Genomic DNA, 21744 nt, shown 5'->3' on the forward strand with positions numbered 1-21744 from the left:
CAGAACATAGGCCAACATAACACCGAAAGTGCCAGTGATTTGTACTCACCATTAGAGCATCTATCAGAATCGTACATTCCGGAGCTCCTCCTCGTCCTCCTCCGTGCAGCTCCTAAAGAGTACAAAGCACGTTTTAGAGGAGAGTTACAACACTTGATAGCGTAAGAATTTAAAGTGGTGTCTCACTGCTGGGACCCCCAGAGATCAATCGAATGTACCCCTGAACATCACAATTTGCCCGCAGGGCCATCACAGTAAGGTAAGTCATTATCCAGCGTCCAAGGAACTCAATAGGTCTTTTACTTAAGGTGCAGAATTGCTGGGTCCTCCCAAAGCATTGGAGGGGGGGGGGGGGGGGGGGAGTGAAATAAGCTGCTATATGGGGTTAAAACTCTCTTAAAAGGGGATGTCCAGCAGAAGAGGTCATGGTTGCCTGTTCATACCTGTCCAAACCTGTACATACCTTCCTTGCACCCAGTCTCCAGGGCACTTCTCTTCCGGTTGCACTGGGGCTGGGCATAATACCTCAATTACCACTCAGCCAATCAATGGCCACTGATTATCTGAGTGGCAATTGACATATTCAGCCATGCTCCTCTTTCCGGTTCTGCAACAGAGTGCTGCTCGGCCAATCACTGACGCATTGACCCCAGCAGTTGGAAGAGAATGCCAAATGAGGAAGAAGATGAGGGCAGGGGAAGCTGGACAGGGAACATTCTCCAATTTTTTTTATTTTAGCAGCACCCGGGGCCCTTTATTTTCATCAATGGAAAGCTACTTTAAAAACCAAAGGATCAGTGATGACCGGATTCAGCAAGCTTGATTTCTTTTCTCCACCGTCTGCTACCAGAAGAATGGGGAGGGTTGTGATCACCATATAAATTAGTCTACACTTTAATGGAACAGGTGGGTTTGGGTAATTTTTATCTAACATATAAGATTAAAGTTGAAAAAAATGAATAACTAACCAAAACAATCATTCATTGGACCAAATTTAACAATAAACAATTGATAAAGCCAGCAGATGACAGCCAGTCATCTGAATAGAAGTAGGCAGATTGTTTTTGGTTCAGTCCGACTAAACAACTTTCATTCCCAAATTATGTTTCAGGAAAGAATATTTTCCAAAAGATCATTAGTCATTTGTCTGGTGTCACTGATCATGTATGGCCATTATGAACCAATGCAAAGGCCGATATATATTAAAATGTGTATGGCTGCTCCTGAGACAAAAAGCATTCATAAGATGATCATTATGCATCTGCCAACTTCCCTACATTTGATAGCCTGTGTTTCCTAGCATACCTGTATATCATTTATCATATGAAAGATTTATTTTCTACCATAAAAAAAAAAAAAGCTGAAGTGGCCACTAGATATCTTACTTGTCTGCAACCTGATGTCCACTGTTACTAAAGACAGACTGAGCATAACAAGACAGAACAACAGAAGTGGGGATGAGACTTAACTACTGCTATGTGCAGGAGACGGGGAGAGTATGGGAGGAGATCCATGCGCTGTCTGAAATGTAAGTCAAGGCTTCCTGCTAGTCTATAACCACAATAAAGTTCTGGGTGGTTGTCCCTTGTGTTCTAATTATGTACACAGTGTTGCCCCCTGAATGTAATATCTCTCCACCCCCCACCTCCCCCCCCATGATCACCATGAGCAATTTGGTGCATAATGTAATCCGTTCCTTGCTATGCTGCTGCTGTTTCTTTCATTTTTGCTTATAAAGCACTTTGCAAAGCCAGTAGATCGGAGACCTCTTTCCCTCCAACATTCCATCTATAGAGCTGTAGTTTTATAGTGTCTGTTCAGTGCACTTTTACCAGCACTGGGTCATGGAATAGCAGTAAGGGGTAGGTGCTGTGACTGGCCAAGCAACTAAGGTAAAGGAAGTACACCTTGTGTGTGGGCAAAGAAACAATCTGAGACAATGAGAAATAGCTGTGCATTATGAAGGTGTTCTCAGGAGCTGAATATCGCACTAAAAATTTCCTTTTCACCACTTTGAAGAGTTAATTCAAAACAAAAAACAAAAAAACATCCATGTTTAAAATAAATAAAATCTTGTGAAACAGGTATATTTTAAAAATGTATCTAACCGTTGCAAAATACAAGAAAATGTCATAAAATAAATTAGGCCAGTAAGTACCAGTGTTTTTACCTTCTAATCCATTTGGCAAGAAGTTATTGTCAGGCAGGCTGTTTCTCACATGTTTACTGGCTGCCTTATTCTCACTATTTGGAGTCTTGGGCATAGTACAGGCCACATTAGTCTGCAGTGTTGACTTCAAGGGAGGGCGTCCTCGCTTTATTTTGAGTCTGTCATCTTCCTTTTTTTCATCATTCTCATCTTTATTCTGAAAAGAACAGAGAAGTTTATTTTTCTGTTTTGTAATTCTGTCCCAGCTTCAAATCAGACAAGCATCACATTTGTTTTTGATGCTAAATTACAACCAAACAGTGATCCCTCAACTTACAATGGCCTCAACATACAATCATTTCAACATACAATGGTCTTTTCTGGACTATTGTAAGCTGAAACCAGACTCCACATACAATGTACAGACAGTCCAGATCTGCGAAACATGTCAATGGCCAGAAGAACTGACCAATCAGAATGGGCATTTTACTGGTAAAACCCCTGTATTACTGAAGCGTATGCACTGACTGATGTCTGGTAAGTGCCCCCTACATTACAGGGAGGTGTTACATGTTCTTCTGTACACTTTTCCTGTACCAGGGTTACCTGCTCCTTTGGACACCAGGTGAAGGCGACTCCATCTTACTTTTTTAGAACATTGCGTGTACTGTACAGGACCCCGAAGAAGATCCTGTCCTCTACATAGACCAGTGTTTCCCAACCAGGGTGCCTCCAGCTGTTGCCAAACTACAACTCCCAGCATGCCCGGACAGCCGAATGCTGGGAGTTGTAGTTTTGCGTCAGCTGGAGGCACCCTGGTTGGGAAACACTGGTCTTTGTAGAGGACAGACGATTCTTCAGGGTCCTGTACAGAACACGCAATGTCCTAAAAAAAAAAGTAAAATGGAGCCGCCCTTACCTGGCTGTCCGGGCATGCTGGGAGTTTTAGTTTTGCAACAGCTGGAGGCTCCCTGCTTGGGAAACACTGACATAGACAGTTATTTACAGCTCCCAGCAGATCTTTATTACTTTTATATGTAAGGATTTGCTTTATCTATATTAGTTATCTACTTATTTTTCTTTAATCCTCACTTTTTCCTATTTTTGGATGACATTTTGGGGCGTCAGAACCAATTTCCAGGTTTCCATAGAGTTATGGTCTCAACATACAATGGTTTCAACATGCAATGGTTGTTCTGGAACCAATTAATATTGTAACTTGAGGGACCACTGTATAAGTATATTGTAACATTTATAATTACTTTTATTCTTTTCTTTTGCTTTCTTTTCGTTCCACCTTTGTCTGTTGGCCAGATGATTCTGTCAGCTTTTACCCATTCATCGTATCTGTAAGACAATAAATGATATATTCCCATTTGCTTGATGAATATCAGCATCTTTTAGATCAGAATGCTAAAAAGAAGCTTCTCAGACAAGTCCAACATTTTAGTGTAAAGTGACACAAACATCAATTCAATCTATCCAAGAAAATTAAAAGTCGTACTTACATCAGGTGGTCAGTATTTTAAGAGTTCACAACAGTGTTTGCTAGATGCCAAAGAGGTCAAAGGCTATACCCTTAAAGGGGTACTCCGACCCTAGACATCTTATCCCCTATCCCTATCAAAGGATAGGGGATAAGATGTCTGATAGCAGGGGAACCACAGCTGGGACCCCCGCAATCTATGTGCAGCACCCGGCATTTGTTTAGAATGCTGGGTGCGGGAGGCAGGGGTCGTGACGTCCATCCCCCCTCCGTCGGCACCCAGCGCTTGGAACAAAATATTCCGAATGCTGGGGCAGCAGAGTACCCCTTTAAAGGGGTTCCATGTGAATACTTATGCCTGGCATATCACAGACAAGCTATCAATATGTGATGACAAACGTGCATGTTGTATTTAAAGGTGTGCCAAGGCCCTTTGTTACAGTTATCTATGAAGTCCAATCCATTTTATTAGCAACATTACAGGGATTATGACACAGACAACCCCTGATATATATATATATATATATATATATATATATATATATATATATATATATATAAATATACATACACATATATACATACATACACACACACACTATCTAATAGAGAACAGACACGCACTAACAAACAGTGGCTGTCACGCAGGTAGACCTAAGCCATCTATTTGGTAGGTCTCTCAACTTTTCCATGCAAAATCTGCTGCTTGTCAGGAGGGTGCAAGAAGTCAGGCCTAAGCTGATCATCTGATAACTGGGGCTTTAATATGATCTACACTTTTCTTTATAAGACACATTTTCTTATTGTTACCCTATGTACTTTGCAGGAACCCACATTTATAATTTTAGTCTGATAACTAAAAAGAAAACCTGATTCATCTATATGTAATGTGTAAAAGCTAAAAAGACATCTGCACAAATTTTTTTATATCGCTCGTTTGCTTTTGGAATGCAAAATTAGGAAAGCTTGTGAATAGAAAAGGAAGATAAAGCCTAAATACAGGTCCTAGCTATAAAATAAAAAAAAGAAGACACTAAGCTAAAACTGATTAGCTCAGGGTCAGTAGGAGGGGTACATCCTGCCAGGAGGGGCAGACTTTCTTTTTGTATGCCTAGTGTCAGCAAGATACAAGATACTTGTCCCCCAACGGAGCCAACCGAGAAATATCCAGTTGTAAAGTCTGTGTCACTCCTTCACCTTGCTGGCTCCCCTGTTGCTTCCTATAGGAGGAGAAATGATTCCAGGAATGAAGCTGTAATGATACACGAGGGCTAGAGAATGCATCAGCTTCCTGGATCCACAGACCTCACATCCAGCGCATATTACTCGGAGGGACAAGCCCACATGCATGCAGCACTAGTCTTGCAGTATAATCTAATGGAACTACTAAGAGGCCCCGATGGTTGTGTGAACAGTCTTAACACTTTAATTACCAAATCTCAAGTGTAGGTGCAATTGCCACAACTATTCTATCCTAATATTCTCTCTTCTGACTTACCTTACATTCCATCCATAATAGTGTACCAGGTATAGTAACTCCCCTCCATCCACCTCTGTGTTCTTGATATTGGCTTCATAAATTTTCTGGGTTTTACCACGTCCATATTTGACTTTCACTTTAGTGCCAGTGAGACAGTTACTATCATCTGAGTCCTCGTCTCCTTCACTTTCTCCTTTATGGTCTGTATCGTCTCTGCTTCACAAGGCAACAATACGATTGTAAACACCAGGATAATCTCACAGTAGTAATGGTCAGATTACAGCTCATTTTTAAGATGGTAAAAAAGTGACAGGACTACCTAAGAATGTTATCCTTTAGAACATTATGAAGGTTGGGGATCTTAGTAGATTATTATGTAGGCAAACTACTGACAACCACTGTTCCCAATGGTAAGGCTGTTTGTTGTGTGCATTTCTCTTTTGGCTTATACATTATGGAGACCAAGCATGTGTTTATACATTTTATGTGGATCCATGTTTCATAGATAAGAAGGGACAGACTGTTCTCTTAAACAGACTTTCCAGATTTTACTAAAGGGAACAAAGTATGCAAATATAACTAAACTAATGAGAGTCTAAAGTGAATCAGAGGACTGAGGACGTTGCACCTAAAATGTTTGAGGTTCCCAGATCTGAACATGGAAGTTTGCACTCACGATCCCTACTTTATTTCATTTACCTGGACCTCTCCTCGCTAATCTCACTGAATTCTACAGTCAGCCTCCCCTCAGGTAAGTCTTAACTAAGTACCTGTCATATTTAATGGCCAACTCAGTAAAGCCATTGGTCAATGGCCATACTGAGCCAACCATGGGACCTCCGAGAAAGGTAGAGTTAATCCTTCAGGATGCAAAGTGCTTATAGCTCTTGGCCACCTGGTTGTAGAGATGCGGTCAGTCACATTCTCATGCACATCAGGTGGCCAGACATTGGCATCCTGGAAATAAGACAGTAAGTGCTGTGCCCCCCTCAGGAACCCTATGCTATCTACCCTATCTATGACATCACTTTATGAGAAGTGAATACCCCTTTAAGACAACTGCTTTACTTACCTATCACAGAAATGTTCATCCTCCTCTTCAGACTCCCGATCAGACTCTTCTAGTCTCTGACTTCTCCTTTCTTTCAATTTGCAGGATAAGCTCCTCCTTCCTGGAGTAGTGTCATTTTCCTTCTTCTCATCGCTGTACTCCGACTCTTCTTCCACATCTTTATTCTCCTTGTTGTTGTCTTTCCTTTTTTCACAATCTTCATTATCCTCTGTGACTGAAACTGCGTTACAAGCAAGTCTTCGCCTCCCCTATAGAAAAAGTGAGTTAAAGTTATAATCTACCCAGACCTTTCTCCATCGCTTAAAGGAGATTTTCAAGCTAGTGCTGGGCGGTATACCGGTTCATAACAAATATTGGTGTGTTTTTTCTGTACAATATGAATTTTTCCCTATACCGCAATACTGGTCGGGCCCCTCCCCCCCTTGAATGAATGAATGAATTGGAGATTAGGGGGAAATGAGTCAAAGAAAAAAAAAATACCATCAAACCGCCATAAGTTTGAAAAATACTGTGATACACATTTTTGGTCATACCGCCCAGCACTATTTTGAATATTCCTAAAATGCCACTTCAACATCATTTCCTAATCCTACAAGTAGTCTGCAAATCATCTGTTATCTGAACCAAGCTTTGCTGCCCCAAAAGAGGTTTCTGATCCTTCTATGATAAAAAGCTGAAAGACTAACAACATGTTGAATAAGTGTTTAATGTAAGAACATAAACCTACAAATACTGACACCAAGACATCATATAAAATTATTTATTAAACATTAAAAACACGAATAGCCCTCCAACAGTGTCCCAATTCGGTATGGTAGGATTTTGGATTTGGTATGGCACAATAATATTCTGTTGGAAGTTTGATATAGGTTACACCTTTGGGCTTAATTTTTGTATTGGGGTCATTATATGGTGCTTCCTCACCCCTGTGTTTTCTCCTTGTGGTTTATTTTTATAGTGGGAGGGTTATTCGTGTTTTTGATGTATAATAAAGAATTGTATTTATACTGTATTCTGTATTGGTGTTTATGATTTGGTTTTGGCAATGTAGTTAGTTTGTAGGTTTTGTTTAATTTAAGAACATCTAACATTTAGAGGGCCATCACACTATTTGACAAGTGGTTTCATTGTTTGCCAAATGATCTGGAATACTGTTTCTTATATGACCAACCAAAGAATTATCTAACATCTTAATAATAATTGAAAAAAAAAAAATGAAGGTACCCTTGGTGATTTGACTTCCGTCTCATCCTTCTCATTCTCACTGGTTGAATCCGTGTCATCAACTTCTTTAATCGGTGTGTTGACTGGGGGTTCTGTGTCTTCTATTTTGTCACTATTCTCCATTGGTTCTTCCTTTGCTGGGATCTCCTCTACTGGTCTAGGATCATTATGGTGAATAGTCCTAAACTGAATCTCTGCAGAACGGCAATATTCCTCAAACCCATACAAATACCTGGAATAAAAATTCAAATATCAAATACAGCAACAGTTTTCCTTTTGTTAAAGAACAAAAAATTAAAAAATTAAAAGAAAGAGAACATTAACTACAATGCCAGTTGAAGAGCAAAACCAAGTATGTGACTAAAGGCTTCTATCTATGCACATTAGAGATAAGCTATATCCAAAACCAGACAATTTTGCTGACTGTAATACAGTAGTTCTCAATATGTGGCACACGTACTCTAGGGGATACAGTTTTGGGGTCATTCAGGGTCTTATTAGACTAACATGCATGGGGGCCAACATCTGAGGGGAGAGAAAGAAGGGGAGTGTTGAATTTCAACTTCCCAATGCTTTTGTTGTCAGGAAGATGAGCAGCCATCACAGTGGCTAAGAGTCTAGCAGTGGCTTAGCCCTGTCAGAGCTCATGAACACTCAGCTGACTCGAGTGCTCATATGTACGGAGGGGTGATGGGAGGGGTCTGAGAAAAAGCTGTCAGCTACTGAAAGATCCACTTCATCCATCTGATACATTACTCAAGGAATAATGAAAATTCCCTGCATTCCTTAGGGTTACATGTAGTTATGCAGTGCAAAAGTTCTTGTAAGCATATCCTCTCTGCGTGTGTCCTTCCCAAAGCCTATCGTAGGCTAAAGATGACTGTACAGAGAGCTTAGGAGAAAGGTGCTATTTGGGGCCTACGGTTGTCACCCGTAAAATGGTCACCTGATACACGCATGGAAAAACAACATAACCTACAAAAGCCTAACAGGATTTATAAATACAGTGACCCCCGACCTACGATGGCCCCGACATCCGATCATTTCAACATACGATGACCTCTCAGAGGCCATCGCATGTTGAATTCAGCATCAACATACGATGCTTTTGTATGTCGGGGCCATCGCATAAACGGCTATCCGGCAGCACAGACTGCTTCAGCTGCCACCGGATAGCCGTTTACGGTGCTCCGTGTGGTCCGCTGACGATCACTTACCTGTCCTCGGGGCTCCGGCGCATCCTCTTCGGGATCCCCTGCATCTTCGGTGCTCTCCATCGTCGTCATCACGTCACTGCACACGACGTCCCGTCATCCAATCGGAGCGGAGTGCGTAACAACGTTATGGAGGCGATGGAGAGCGAAGATGCCAGGGAAGCAGAGGCCTTGCCGGAGCGTCAGGGACACCCCGGGGACGCGGCGACAGTGATGGAAGTCGACATACAGGGCAGCGGTGACAGTCCGGAGCGGCAGGGACAGGTGAGTACAACCTCCAATAACAGTGGTTTTCAACCTGCGGACCTCCAGATGTTGCAAAACTACAACTCCCAGCATGCCCGGACAGCCAACGGCTGTCCGGGCATGCTGGGAGTTGTAGTTTTGCAACATCTGGAGGTCCGCAGGTTGTAGACCACTATCCTATACTTTACATTGCACGGATCCCTCAACATACATGGTTTCAACAAACGATGGTCCATTTGGAACGGATTACCATCGTATGTTGAGGGACCACTGTACACAGTACATTTTTATTTTAGAGAGAATAAATGAAGCCATGACCAATGACCTCTAGCTTACTTTTTGTATGCTGTTTTTACATTGTAGGATGCTGCCGAATTCAGAATAGGAATGCCAAGGTCCATATAAATCTGTTTCCATACAGCACCACTTTCAATCTGGAGATAAAAAAAATATATATATAAAATTATATAATTTATGCCAACAGTTTATCTTAACAGAAAAGACACCACTTATTCAAAGTTTGCATCTACTTACATTGTCACAACCTCCCTGATGAAATACAAGTCGAAAAAGCTTGAAGAGGTTCAGATCCTTGTAACCCAATACTGGCGGCTTGTTGATTGGGGTTCCTAGTAATTGTAAATAAATACAAACTTAAGTATGGAAACAAACTGGACATCAGCGGATACACAGACTGTTATTTTGTATAAATGTTATGATATAGGAAGGGTGACAAATCAATAGATGAGAAGGTATTACAATAAACCAGCACATAAATGCCGTAACTATATCACATCATAAGGTTGTCTTAGAGGACTATAAGTAGAAAGAAACGTATACAAAGTAGTTATCATTCACAACTGTAGATTAATGCTTACACATCTTGAAAAAACAAAAAAACACATGACATGTCCTCTGGATATATCAAAAGTTTTGATTGGTTGAGGTCTAAGTGTTCAGGCCTCCACTGAGAGTTAAAGGGGTACTCTGCCACTAGACATCTTATCCCCCATCCAAAGGATAGGGAATAAGATGTCCGATCGCAGGGGTCCCGTGCTGGGATCCTGCAGTAGGGGGTTGTGATGTCACACCACCCCCCTCCATTCATGTCTACAGGAGGGGGCGTGATGGCCCTGGGAACAGCTTCCCTTGTAGACTGTAAGGCTAGGATTACACTTGGTTTTTTTCCCCAGCATTTTTTTCACTGAAAATAACGCCAGAAAAAACGCCAGTGAAATTTCCTGTGTCTGACGTCTTTTTTTTTTTTTGAGTTTTTGCATTTGAGTTGAAATAGCATTTTTGGCCCCTTTGGCGTTTTTTTTAAAATGTGTTTGGTAAAAAAAAAAAAAAATGCAGTAAGGATGGGAAAAAAAGGATTTAAGGAAATTGTAATTTTTTTATAATGAGCTTTTAGTTACATTTTTTTATAAAGTGTGTATGTGTGTTTCACATTTTCTCTCTTTTTTTTTAAATTTTTTTTTTTAGGTAGTACTACTACTCCCAGCATGGAACAGACAGTACAGGTACTACTACTCCCAGCATGGAACAAATAGACATATCGCTCTGGGTGTCAGTCCTGACATCCGATGCGATTGTCCATAATATAGCAGAGATGTGGAGCGGCTCTATACAGCGCTCACATCTCTGCACTATACTCTGGCCAGTGATGCGAATAGAAATTCATATCACTTATTCATATTTTCCTACCAGAGTGGGGACTGGCCGGATGGTTGCAGCCAATCACAACTCTGAGGGAAATATGAATGAGTGATGTTCTATTAACATCACTGGCCGGAGTATAGTGCAGAGATGCGAGCGATGTATACAGCCGCTCCGCATCTCTGCTATAGACAGGACTATCACAGCGGATGTCAGGAGTGATACTGTACTGTGATCTGTCCTTAACTGCAGGTACTACTACTCCCATCATGGAGCACACTGTTCCATGTTGGAAGCAGTAGTTCCTGCAGTTAAGGAAAGATCACAGCGAATGTCACTCCTGACACCCGCTGTGATCCTCCTGTATAATGTATAGATGCGGCGGCCGCTCTTCTATGATCCCCTGCACTGACGTATATATACACCTATTCAGATTTCCTGCCGAGAGTTGTGATTAGCTGGAACCATCTGGCAAATCCCAGCTCTCTGCGGGAAATATGAATAGGTGTGTATATATGGCAGTGCAAGGGACCATAGAAGAGCAGCCGCTGCATCTATACAATATACAGGAGGATCACAACAGAATCCGGGGCGATCTCTCAATTAGCACAGGAACTACTACTCCCATCATGGAACAGTGTGTGTTCCATACTGGGAGTAGTAGTAGTACCACCTAAAAAAAAAAAGAAGAAAAAAAATAAACAACACACACACTTCCTTTTGTCGGCTATATTTTTAGTTCCCTGCCCACACACATAAATTGATCCCTGTTTAAAAATTAAAAAAAATTTTGTTTTAAAAAAATATAAATGTAGTTAAATACAATTTTTTTCCATTACTACTGTATCTTTTATTATTATTTTTTTTAATGGTACCCTACGAAATGTTATTAAAAAAAAGGTATCTCCATCACTTTTTTGGATCGCCAATCCAAAAGAGAATAAAAACCGCCTGAAAAAAAACACCAAAGTTAAAACCCATATGGCTTCTTTTTTTTTTTTTTTTACTCCCATAGACTTCTATGGGTGAAAAATGCCATGATTTCAGGGGGGGAAAAAAACCCCATAGGCTCAACATGCGGCGATTTTGCAAAACCGCCAAGGAGCTGAAAAACGGCAAAAGAGAGTGTAAAGCGCCAAAAGGATTTAAAAAAACGCTAAACAGAAAAAAGCCAAGTGGAAAAAGAATTTAGCAGTTTCTTATTGATTTACAGCTAAAATCTGGCCGCAGCGTTTTTTGGCCAAAAAAACGCCATGTGGCAGAATTGGCTTTTTTCTTGGCGTTTAAATAAAACAAGTTGAATTCCAGCCTAAGGCCTCATGGCAGTGTCTTCTTTCCCCCTATATCAGTCCCTAATTTACTCTGTCACACTCACTATATCCGAGTTTGTCTCGTGCATTTTTACTCCTTATTAAATGTAAAGTACCCTGTAACCAAGGGCACTATATAAACAAGAATAATAATAAATATAATAAAGAGTAATAATAATAAGCGTAATAATAATCACAATCATAATAGTGTGTTTAGATTGTGCTCTATGCTGCCTGTCATTTTAGCACCATAAAACATTGACAAGTTCTCTTTAAAGCGTAGCTGTCACCAAAGAAAACTTTGAATATAGTTTTCCTTGTGTAATTAGCAGAAATTTTCCCATTCACTTGCTTTTAAAATTATCAACATAAATATGTTTAAAATGTAATAGAAGAAACGGACACTAGGTGGCTCTGTTCTGTTCCCTGCCACAATTAATACAGTGAGTTTGGCCTCCTCTGAGCCTGGCAGGAGTCCGAACTCAGGAAGTGTTTCTCTGCACTGAGCTTGATTGACAGTTGCACAGAGCCTCACTGAAAGCTGCACAGAGACTCACTGAAAGCTGCACAGAGACTCACTGAAAGCTGCACAGAGCTTAAGGTCTTCATCACAGCACTACAAAGATGTGAGGGCGGAAGTGGTCCCCCACTTTCTCCTGTTGGGAGCAAGAAGAAAGCTCTGAATTTTTTTTTTTAAGGGTGGGAGGGGCGTTAGGAGTAGTTAGGGAACATAGCCTGAGGTAGTTTAGAAAAGTTTATTTGGTGACAGGTACTTTTTAAGGCTGTCACACGGGCAAATGTCTGCAAAGATAATTTCCGTGCGGACATTTCACAGGAATGAGAGTCCGTGCGGACCCCGCAGAAAGAACAGACATGTCTTTTCTTTCTGCAGACTATGGAATCTAATTTTCCATGGCAGATGCTTCTACCATGTGAACAGTGCAGCAGAATCCCATTGAAATCAACGGGACTCTGCTGCAGCGGAATGTCCATGCAGAATTTTGCGGAATTCCGCACGGACATTTTATTGTGTGAACATTGTCTACGTGTATTGCCAGTTTGTATCATAAATTTCCAGGAGTAATAACAGACAGACAGTACAATACATGGTTCTAAGAATTGGCATGCCAAAACTGTTTTTTTTTTTTTTTTTTTTTTTTTTTTTTACAAACAAAAACTAAATGCAAGAATTTACTAAAAACAGACAGGTAAAGAGAGCTGACCTATCATATATATGAGCAATTGATATTTATTATAGTATTAAACACATCATAGTGACATCTTTTGGTAAACACATGGTGCCGTTCTGAATGTAGGGTGGGCATCCAAAAGGGGAAATAAAAGTACAAATCTGATCAAGGAAGAAATAATCTTAACACTGGATCACCACGTACTAAAGATACAGGGGCCTTTTAGGTGTACATTACTTAAAAAAAATAAAATAAATAAAAAAATAAAAAACATTAAAATATTAGTGGGAAAAAATGAATGCAAAGAAGGTATAAAAGGTTGTATACGTCAGGAAAAGAGTGAAGTGACAAAAAATAAAATAAAATATTTTTTTTTTTAGGTAGGACATAGGACCTTGCAGCTGCCTTTCAATAGATGTTTGTGAAGGAAATTCAAGTCAGATAAGAACAGGCACCTTCCAGAAAACAGTTAAGTGAACACCTTAGGGCCCCTACACAGACCGACCAAACTTACAGAACGAGTCACTGCCTTGGGGAGACGAGCACCCCCCCGCGGCATGGGCCCTTGGTCGGGTCAGTGGGTGAGGGACAGCCTACAGTCTGAAGTCTGGAGGCAGCCGCTGCAAAAGTAGAAAAACTGAAATCAGGTTTATGAGTAGGTACATAGCCCACAGGTCATGAAATGTAAACCAACACTTCTGGTAGATGATGGCGAGATATGCATGATTTCTCTCTAGACTAGAGGTCCCCAAAATGTGGCTCTCATACTTCTTTAAAATGACAACTCTCACCTGACAAGGAATGCTGTCAGGGCATAGCCGGAGCTGTGGAAGAGCAGCAGGCTGGGTAACACTAATCTAGAGAGAATCCTGTGTATGAGAACGTTCCCAACGCTCATGTAAGAGGTTTGGGGTAGGGAACAATCATCAGCCCCTATATATCTTTGCGGTAAGCCCACCCTCTCTGATGTACAACCCTGGGTATGTAAAAAACATAGCAGAGCTAAATTGGCATACCTCCTAGTGATACATGGCTGTGGCGCATAACAGATTTGCAGGTTACTCTCGCTTCACCATGCTACACTTGCACAGCAATGTGAAAACATTTTAGGTTTTTCTAGTACAGTATTTGCTAAATTTCACTTTCGATTGACGTCGTGACTACATGACGCCATTTCTGAGAGGAGAACGGAGAACTAGCTTTGTTGTTATCTTGCTTGTAATCAGTTAACACATTGACTAGTCTTCCATCCCACAAGACGGCTGTTCCCTCCGTGTGTAGGCGACAGGTACCCCTTAATTCCAGCTTCCTCTGAGTGTGTGGGAGATGTTCTCCTTACACGTTTTTCTATAATGAATATTACGTATTTTTCCTAGGACTAATCCAGTTCAATGAGTTCAGCAAGGCAAACCTAGGGGGCAGCTCGTGGATTGATCATCAGAATAGCAAAAAATACAAACAAATCTGCCCCTACATATACTTCTCTGTCCATTATCCCTACAACCTAAAAGGTTCCAAGAAGCTGAGATATGGAGAGCTGTTTGACCGTCCTTAGAGTTGGGGGTAAGCAATCATTTTAAGCTTTAGGAGCAGTGTTTCCCAACTAGGGTGCCTCCAGCAGTGGCCAAACTAAAACTCCCAGCATGCTAGGATAGCCTTTGGCACTCTAAAGCAGTGGTCTCCAACCTGCGGACCTCCAGATGTTGCAAAACTACAATTCCCAGTATGCCCGGACAGCCAACGGCTGTCCGGGCATGCTGGGAGTTGTAGTTTTGCAACATCTGGAGGTCCGCAGGTTGGAGACCACTGCTCTAAAGCAGTGCTTCCCAACTAGTGTGCCTCAAGCAGTGGCCAAACTACAAATCCCAGCATGCCCGGACAGCCTTTGGCTGTACGGGCATGCTGGGAGTTGTAGTTTGGCCAAAGCTGGAGGCATCCTGGTTGGGAAACACTGCTTTAGAGCAGTGGTCTTCAACCTGCGGACCTCCAGATGTTGCAAAACTACAACTCCCAGCGCTGTCCGGGCATGCTGGGAGTTGTAGTTTTGCAACATCTGGAGGTCCGCAGGTTGGAGACCACTGCTCTAAAGCAGCGTTTCCCAACTAGTGTGCCTCCAGCAGTGGCCAAACTACAAATCCCAGCATGCCCGGACAGCCTTTGGCTTTACGGGCATGCTGGGAGTTGTAGTTTGGCCAAAGCTGGAGGCATCCTGGTTGGGAAACACTGCTTTAGAGCAGTGGTCTTCAACCTGAGGATCTCCAGATGTTGCAAAACTACAACTCCCAGCATGCCCGGACAGCGCTGGGAGATGAAGTTTTGCAACATCTGGAGGTCCGCAGGTTGGAGACCACTGCTTTAGAGTGTACCTGGACCTTAGGAAACTTTCAAAAAAGCAGTCATGGGTGTTTTCAAGAGGATCAGACCTATTTTTGTCCATTGTATCAATTATATCTAACATTTTTCATCAGTTGTCCCCCTGAAGCTGTGCTGCACACACAAAGGAGATCGTTCTCCTCTTTATCTCTATAGTACAACCTCAGACGCAGCATGAGCAGTACTGAAAAAGGATGATGTAAACCCAGCACTGGGGTGAGATCTAACAGTTACTAGATTCTGCAACTTCTATGGGCAGCATGTTACTTAATCCCTCAGTGCTGATAAGGTTTACTCTCAGCATTATGCAGAAGGCTTAAGTAGCTTAAAGTAAAGGAAGATAAGTTTTGTTCTATTTTAAAGAATAACTTATGTTCACTTCTACTATTTTTGAAAAGTTTAATTAAAAGTGTGGTGCCTTATCTAAGTAACAATTCTATCTGAATTTATGGTTTTGGGTAGAGATTGGTTTTATAGGTGTATCTATAATAATTTCCCTGCTACATAACCATATGAATACACAAAGCTTTTATCTAGGAAGAGGGAAAGTGACATCTTTCTCCAGCAGCTTCTAGGTTTTTCTTTCCCCAGAAGAGGGATCTGTAAAACTCAGTCCTCAGAAAATTAAAGGGGTACTCCGCTGCTCAGCATTTGGAACAAACTGTTCCGAACGCTGGAGCCGGGAGCTTGTGACGTCATAGCCATGCCCCCTCGTTATGTCACGCCTCGCCCCCTCATTGAAAGTCTATGGCAAGGGGTGCGACAGCCGTCACACCCCCTCCCATAGACTTGCATTGAGGGGATGGGGCGTGATGTCACAAGGCGGCGGGGCTATCAAGTTATGAGCTCCCGGCGCCGGCACCAGCGTCCGGAACAGTTTGTTCCAAACGCTGAGCAGCGGAGTACCCCTTTAAGTAATTAAACTAAAGGTAGGAGTTGAGAAGAATGATGCAGCTGCAGTTTATCTGTGTCACTACATGATGCAAGAGGTAGATCAGCAGGCAAGAGAAATTTCATCGGATCAGAGTAGGTCACTGACATCAGACCAGGAACAGCCCACCCACCAAGAAGGCATGGAAAGAAAAATATACAATAAATAAATAAAAAATAAATAGAAAAAGACCTCAAAACTCATAAATCATGGCCCATTTCTAAAGCTAAAGAGACAACCTCAAATAATATGAAGCCCGCTGTGGTGATCTGTTGATTGCTGCAGGTCAGGGTGCTGGGACCCTCAGCAATATGAGGGTACTTTTGTCAGCTGTTCACATTGCAAAATGGGGACCAGTCTGGATGCCCCCTCTAGGTCATTCACATATCCTAACAGGGTTTATGGAAATGGGTTGCCCAGATAAGATAACCCATATAATAGCTACATTGATAACACAGTTCCTATGTAGGACCTTGAGTTGTTTCTATCTTGTATTTTTTTTATGTATCTTGGTCAGATTACTAGAAATTGTACAGAGCAGAATGTCTACATGCTAAACTACAGATTGGTGACAAGAAATCTGCCGAGGTGGACTCATTTATCCTCCAGTATCCTCTTTACAGGGAGTAACTGCTGGCATCAACACAATGTTCTCATCTGGGCTCTGTGTTCCTCCCTCTATTTAAAAAAAAAGGTTGCCCACTTTTGGAGTTCCATTTTGTTCATGTTTTAATGTTCAAGCTCCACGATTGTTCTAGAGATAGGTGCAAGTCTTAGGAGACTGGACCTGCATCTGTCAACCATTTATTTCATATCTTGTGGATACATCATAAATGTTCGGCATCTGACTAGCCCTTTATTTATAACCTCTACTTAAAGTATTTAAAGGGGTACTCCGGCGCTTAGACATCTTATCCCCTATACAAAGGATAGGGGATAAGATGTCTGATCGCGGGGGGTCCCGCCGCTGGGGACCCCTGCAATATAGCACGCAGCACCCACCTGTTACTGCTTCCGGCAGCGCTGGAGGTTCTGGCTCCCAACCACGGGAACGGAAGATAGTGATGTCACACCCCGCCCCCTCAATGCAAGTCTATGGGAGGGGGCATGACAGCTGTCACGCCCCCTCCCATTGGCCTGCATTAAGGGGGCAGAGTGTGACGTCACACGGGGGTGAAGCCGTGACGTCACAATTCTGCGGCCCGTGATCAACAGTATTCAGACCCGGAGCGAACACGCTCTGGGGACTGATTATAACGGGGTGCGGCGTGCAAGATCACGGGGTCCCCAGCGGCGGGACCCCCGCGATCAGGCATCTTATCCCCTATCCTTTGGCTAGGGGATAAGATGTCTAAGCGCCGGAGTACCCCTTTAACACTTAATTCATAACTGTTGATTTTATCAACATACAGCAGCAGAAACTTGCAGGATATTCTTCTGATCCACAAGCGACCATATTCTATCATATTTTGTAATTAGGTTACAAAGAATGGAAGGATAAAAACTGAAGTGAAAAGAGACCATGTTGCGACAGGAAAAGCTGCCAAGAAGAACGACTGCCACACCTAGATAATAAGCAGGTACACACATCTGAGGTATACGTGCTGCAGGAAACCTAATCTCTTAGAGCCTAAGATATTGTATTGTGTGGTTTTCATTCTTTAGTAAGAGAAAAGTAATGAATAAGAAAGCTCAAGTCTCAAAAGAAATCCTTCTACTTAACGGAGGACTAAATGTAATCAGTGAGGTGTAAGGCGCACAATGCCTGAACGACACCAAGCTAGAGAGTTACCTTTACTGAATCCAAAATGGAAGCACAAACAGAACATGTGTCAGCCAAGCTAAATAGCGATTTTCTGTGTGTTGTCAGCCTGGATTTAATAAGAGCGACACTGGTGATGCTTCTAAAAACAGCACCAGAACTGTCCTCACATTGTGTGTGGTATTGCAGCTCATTTCTACTGAAATGAATAGAGCAAAGATGTAATACCAGACACAACCAGAAGACAAGGGTGGTGATGGCTTTGAAAGAAATAAGATGTTTTTCTAATCCTGGATAACCCACTAACTTGTATCTTCCCAATGACTGACATCTGCTGCATGTATTTGGGTGGTCCTTCTGCCTATAAGCATAAAATGGGTGAGGGTGGGGCAACCTAGTTACAAATGACATGAATACCCATCAGTAGCATTGTGCTCGACTGCAACTTACCTCGGTCTTCCATAAACTTGTAAAGCTGCTGCAGGAAGTTGTCCCTTTCAACTGGGTCGGCTTCTACCTCCGGCTATAAGGAAGAAAGGAAATAAATGATGAGAAATGACAAAAAAATTCCTGTTTACAGCTATATTACTGAAAGAGAAGTCAACATGTTAAAGGAAAATGTCAAAGTCTCATTTCCACCTCAAAGCGGACACATCATTTTATGCTTAATATGGAGGGTATAGAAAATATGGGGTTTTGAGAGTGCTACTGTATCTCGACGGGAGTCAAATGAAACAGAGATAAAGCCGGTACTTACGCAGGACTAGCTTTTATTGGTAAAAGAAGTCAAAAGTAAAACGAGACAACGCGTTTTGGCACACACTCGCGCCTTCCTCAGGTCAACATATAAAATTTTTGTGTAGTCCTGGCCGTGGATCCTGCGTGTGGGCTCATTTTATGCTTAGTGCAGGGTCTGAAGGCCAATGAGTGGATCACAGTGTCATGCATTGGCCCCCAAGGCTCTGTACTAGGCATAACATTGCATAGGTTTTACCATATATACAGTATATAGCCGATTTGTAAGCCTGTTTAGTTACAGTTTTGTTCCATTGTTATTTACTTGATTTTATTGTTCGCGGTAGAAAAAGTCCAGAAAACAATCCTAAAAAGGGTTTAATTTTTGTTTCTATTGTTTGAGATTATATTTACAGTGACCCCACGACCTACGATGGCCCCGACATATGATCATTTCAACATACAATGGCCTCTCGGAGGCCATCGCATTTTGAAGGCAGCATCAACATACAATGCTTTTGTATGTCGGGGCCATCGCATAAACGGCTATCCGGCAGCGTAGACTGCTTCAGCTGCCGCCGGATAGCAGTTTACAGTGCCCTGTGTGCTCCGGTGATGGTCTCTTACCTGTCCTCGGGGCTCCGGAGCGTCCTCTCCGGGATCCCCTCCATCGTCGGCACTCTCCATCGTCTTCATCATGTCACTACGCACGCCGCCCCATCATCCAATAGGAGCAGCGTGCGTAGTGACGTAATGGCGGCGACGTGAGAGCGACGTTCCCGGCCAGCAGAGAGACGTTCCGGAGTGGCGGGGATATCACGGGGACGCGGCGACAGCGATGGAGGGCGACATCCAGGGCAGCGGTGACGGTCCGGAGCGGCGGGGAAAGGTGAGTACAACTTCCTATACTTTACACTGCACGGATCCCTCAACATACGATGGTTTCAACAAACGATGATTCATTTGGAACAGAATACCATCGTATGTTGAGGGACCACTGTGTATAATATATATATATATATATATATATGTATATATATATATATATATATATATATATATATATATATATATACATACATACACACACACACATACACATGATGGCAAATGGCATATTCACTATATAATAAAAGTAAAGTGCTTCACTATATGCCTTGTGATCGATGGGGTCCCGGTGGTAGGACCCACCCTGTGGTTAGGTGGTGACTATCATTTATTGAAAAGTCCCTTTAAAAAGGAGTGTGTCCTGCAGAAAAGAAACAAACAAGTAAAAACTGGCTTTAGCGCCAGAAGGTTATTTGCACCACACTGCCCCAACATTATGGTACAAATACACCAGTCTAAAGTACGGTAACCAAGAGGTGGAATAAAGTTAGACATGTCTAGAGATGTGACACTTCTAGCTGTCTAAATGAGGGCAGATTTAGTGTAGTCCCCTTTAGGTTCTCCTGTTGGCCTTTATAGCTTTGCACTGATCTATATTTTCCTACTGATCACATGTATCCCTGTCCCGATGGAGTTTACAATCTAATTTTCCTGCATACTTCCTACCGTATGTGTATATTTATGCTTGGAAATCTTTTCTAGAACATAGCTATGGATGATCCACCACAGACAGATTGCTTTAAAAACCAAGACCAAGCTTCATTCCTATTGCCTGTCTATGCAAGTCATTGACACACGTGCTTGGTATGTCCTTTGTGTATACAGTGGCATTGTGCATTTCCTCCATTCTATGTGAAAGACAAAAAAGATGGTTACAGCAGGTTTCCATGCACGGAACTAATAGAAAATGTATGGGTGGATGTGCTCTGCCCATGGGTGTTTGCCTCGATCATTGTGCTGTATTAGCAGGGAAAGAGAGAGACAGAGAAGGATGGGCAGGCCAGTCAGAAGAGAGGACATTTACTGCAAATGACATGCACAATAGCAAGTACAGCATAGAGGGCAAAAATAGCTGAATACATTATATCCCACCCCAACAAACTAGTTGTATGCAAACCCAAGCATTATATAGAGAGAATCCGAGCTGATCAATATAAAAAGACAGAAACAATGAAGGCGAGCTGCTCCTCCACACCCACCTGCTTAACATATCACCATATGAGAAGCTTAACCCATGCTGGATCATAGCTATCCAGCGCAGGACGGTGCCAACTCCAGAAAACAAGATCCCTGTCTGTAGAGGCGCTTTCTTAAAGGGATGACCAGCCGTTTTGCAAGGGTAAAATTGCAGCAGCCAATAAATCAATACCCCCCCCCCCCAAATCATCCCTTTCATGAACAAGTATTTATATTCAAATATTCATACATCCAAAGAGAAAAATACTCACGTCTACGTAACGTCAAATGTAAGCCTCGTGCAGGCAGGCCATGGACCCTCATGGCCACCTCAAAGAAGGGGGAGAGAAGAGAAAAAAAAAAAAAAAGGCACGTCTTCATTCTGCTCTGCTGCCACCTAACTCCTGAAGACATCAAGGGGCTGGATCTCCGCTCGGCCTTACAGTTTTTTTTCTCTCTTTCCCTACAGCTCAGGTCGACTTTAACTTAACATACGTGAACAAGCAAACAAGCGACCAATGATTTGCAGGCTGAAAAGTAGCTCCCACCCAACAACAAGAGGGGGGGGCCGATCATTCTTGTCCGTCTCTTTATTAAAAGATATGAGCAGCGTGACAGATTCCACTTATTGTCTTGTGAGCCTGCCCCAGCCTCCTCATGTCAATCTGCTAGAGCCATGCTACACGCTACTTCCCTCCTGAGACCAGCACCAAGACATCCTCACTTCCCAGGACATATACCCCCCCCAAACAGATGAAATTCCGTCCATGCAGCGTCCGATACAACAATGTAAAGAGAAGGATGTGAGGGGTGCAGCAGAAATAACATCACAGAATGCTTACCTAACCA

The 21744-nt window shown here is 42.3% G+C and overlaps 1 protein-coding gene across 4 annotated transcripts in view; it reads right to left on the reverse strand.

The window, feature by feature from the left end:
* ARID4A (AT-rich interaction domain 4A) overlaps positions 1–21744 on the reverse strand; it is a 95529-nt gene that overhangs the window by 10377 nt on the left and 63408 nt on the right. For 3 of the 4 annotated variants that reach the window (XM_056544990.1, XM_056544988.1, XM_056544989.1), the window contains exons 12-20: positions 18547–18619; positions 9406–9500; positions 9208–9305; positions 7412–7643; positions 6188–6435; positions 5134–5331; positions 3412–3496; positions 2171–2366; positions 50–112 (exon numbers count right to left, since the gene is read on the reverse strand). In XM_056544990.1, the coding sequence (XP_056400965.1) occupies positions 50–112; positions 2171–2366; positions 3412–3496; positions 5134–5331; positions 6188–6435; positions 7412–7643; positions 9208–9305; positions 9406–9500; positions 18547–18619 (1288 nt within the window). The remainder of the gene's footprint in view (positions 1–49; positions 113–2170; positions 2367–3411; positions 3497–5133; positions 5332–6187; positions 6436–7411; positions 7644–9207; positions 9306–9405; positions 9501–18546; positions 18620–21744) is intronic. The other variant, XM_056544991.1, reaches the window with a different exon arrangement.

This window comes from Hyla sarda, chromosome 11, assembly GCF_029499605.1.
Source record: "Hyla sarda isolate aHylSar1 chromosome 11, aHylSar1.hap1, whole genome shotgun sequence".
NCBI classification, from domain to species: Eukaryota; Metazoa; Chordata; class Amphibia; order Anura; family Hylidae; genus Hyla; species Hyla sarda.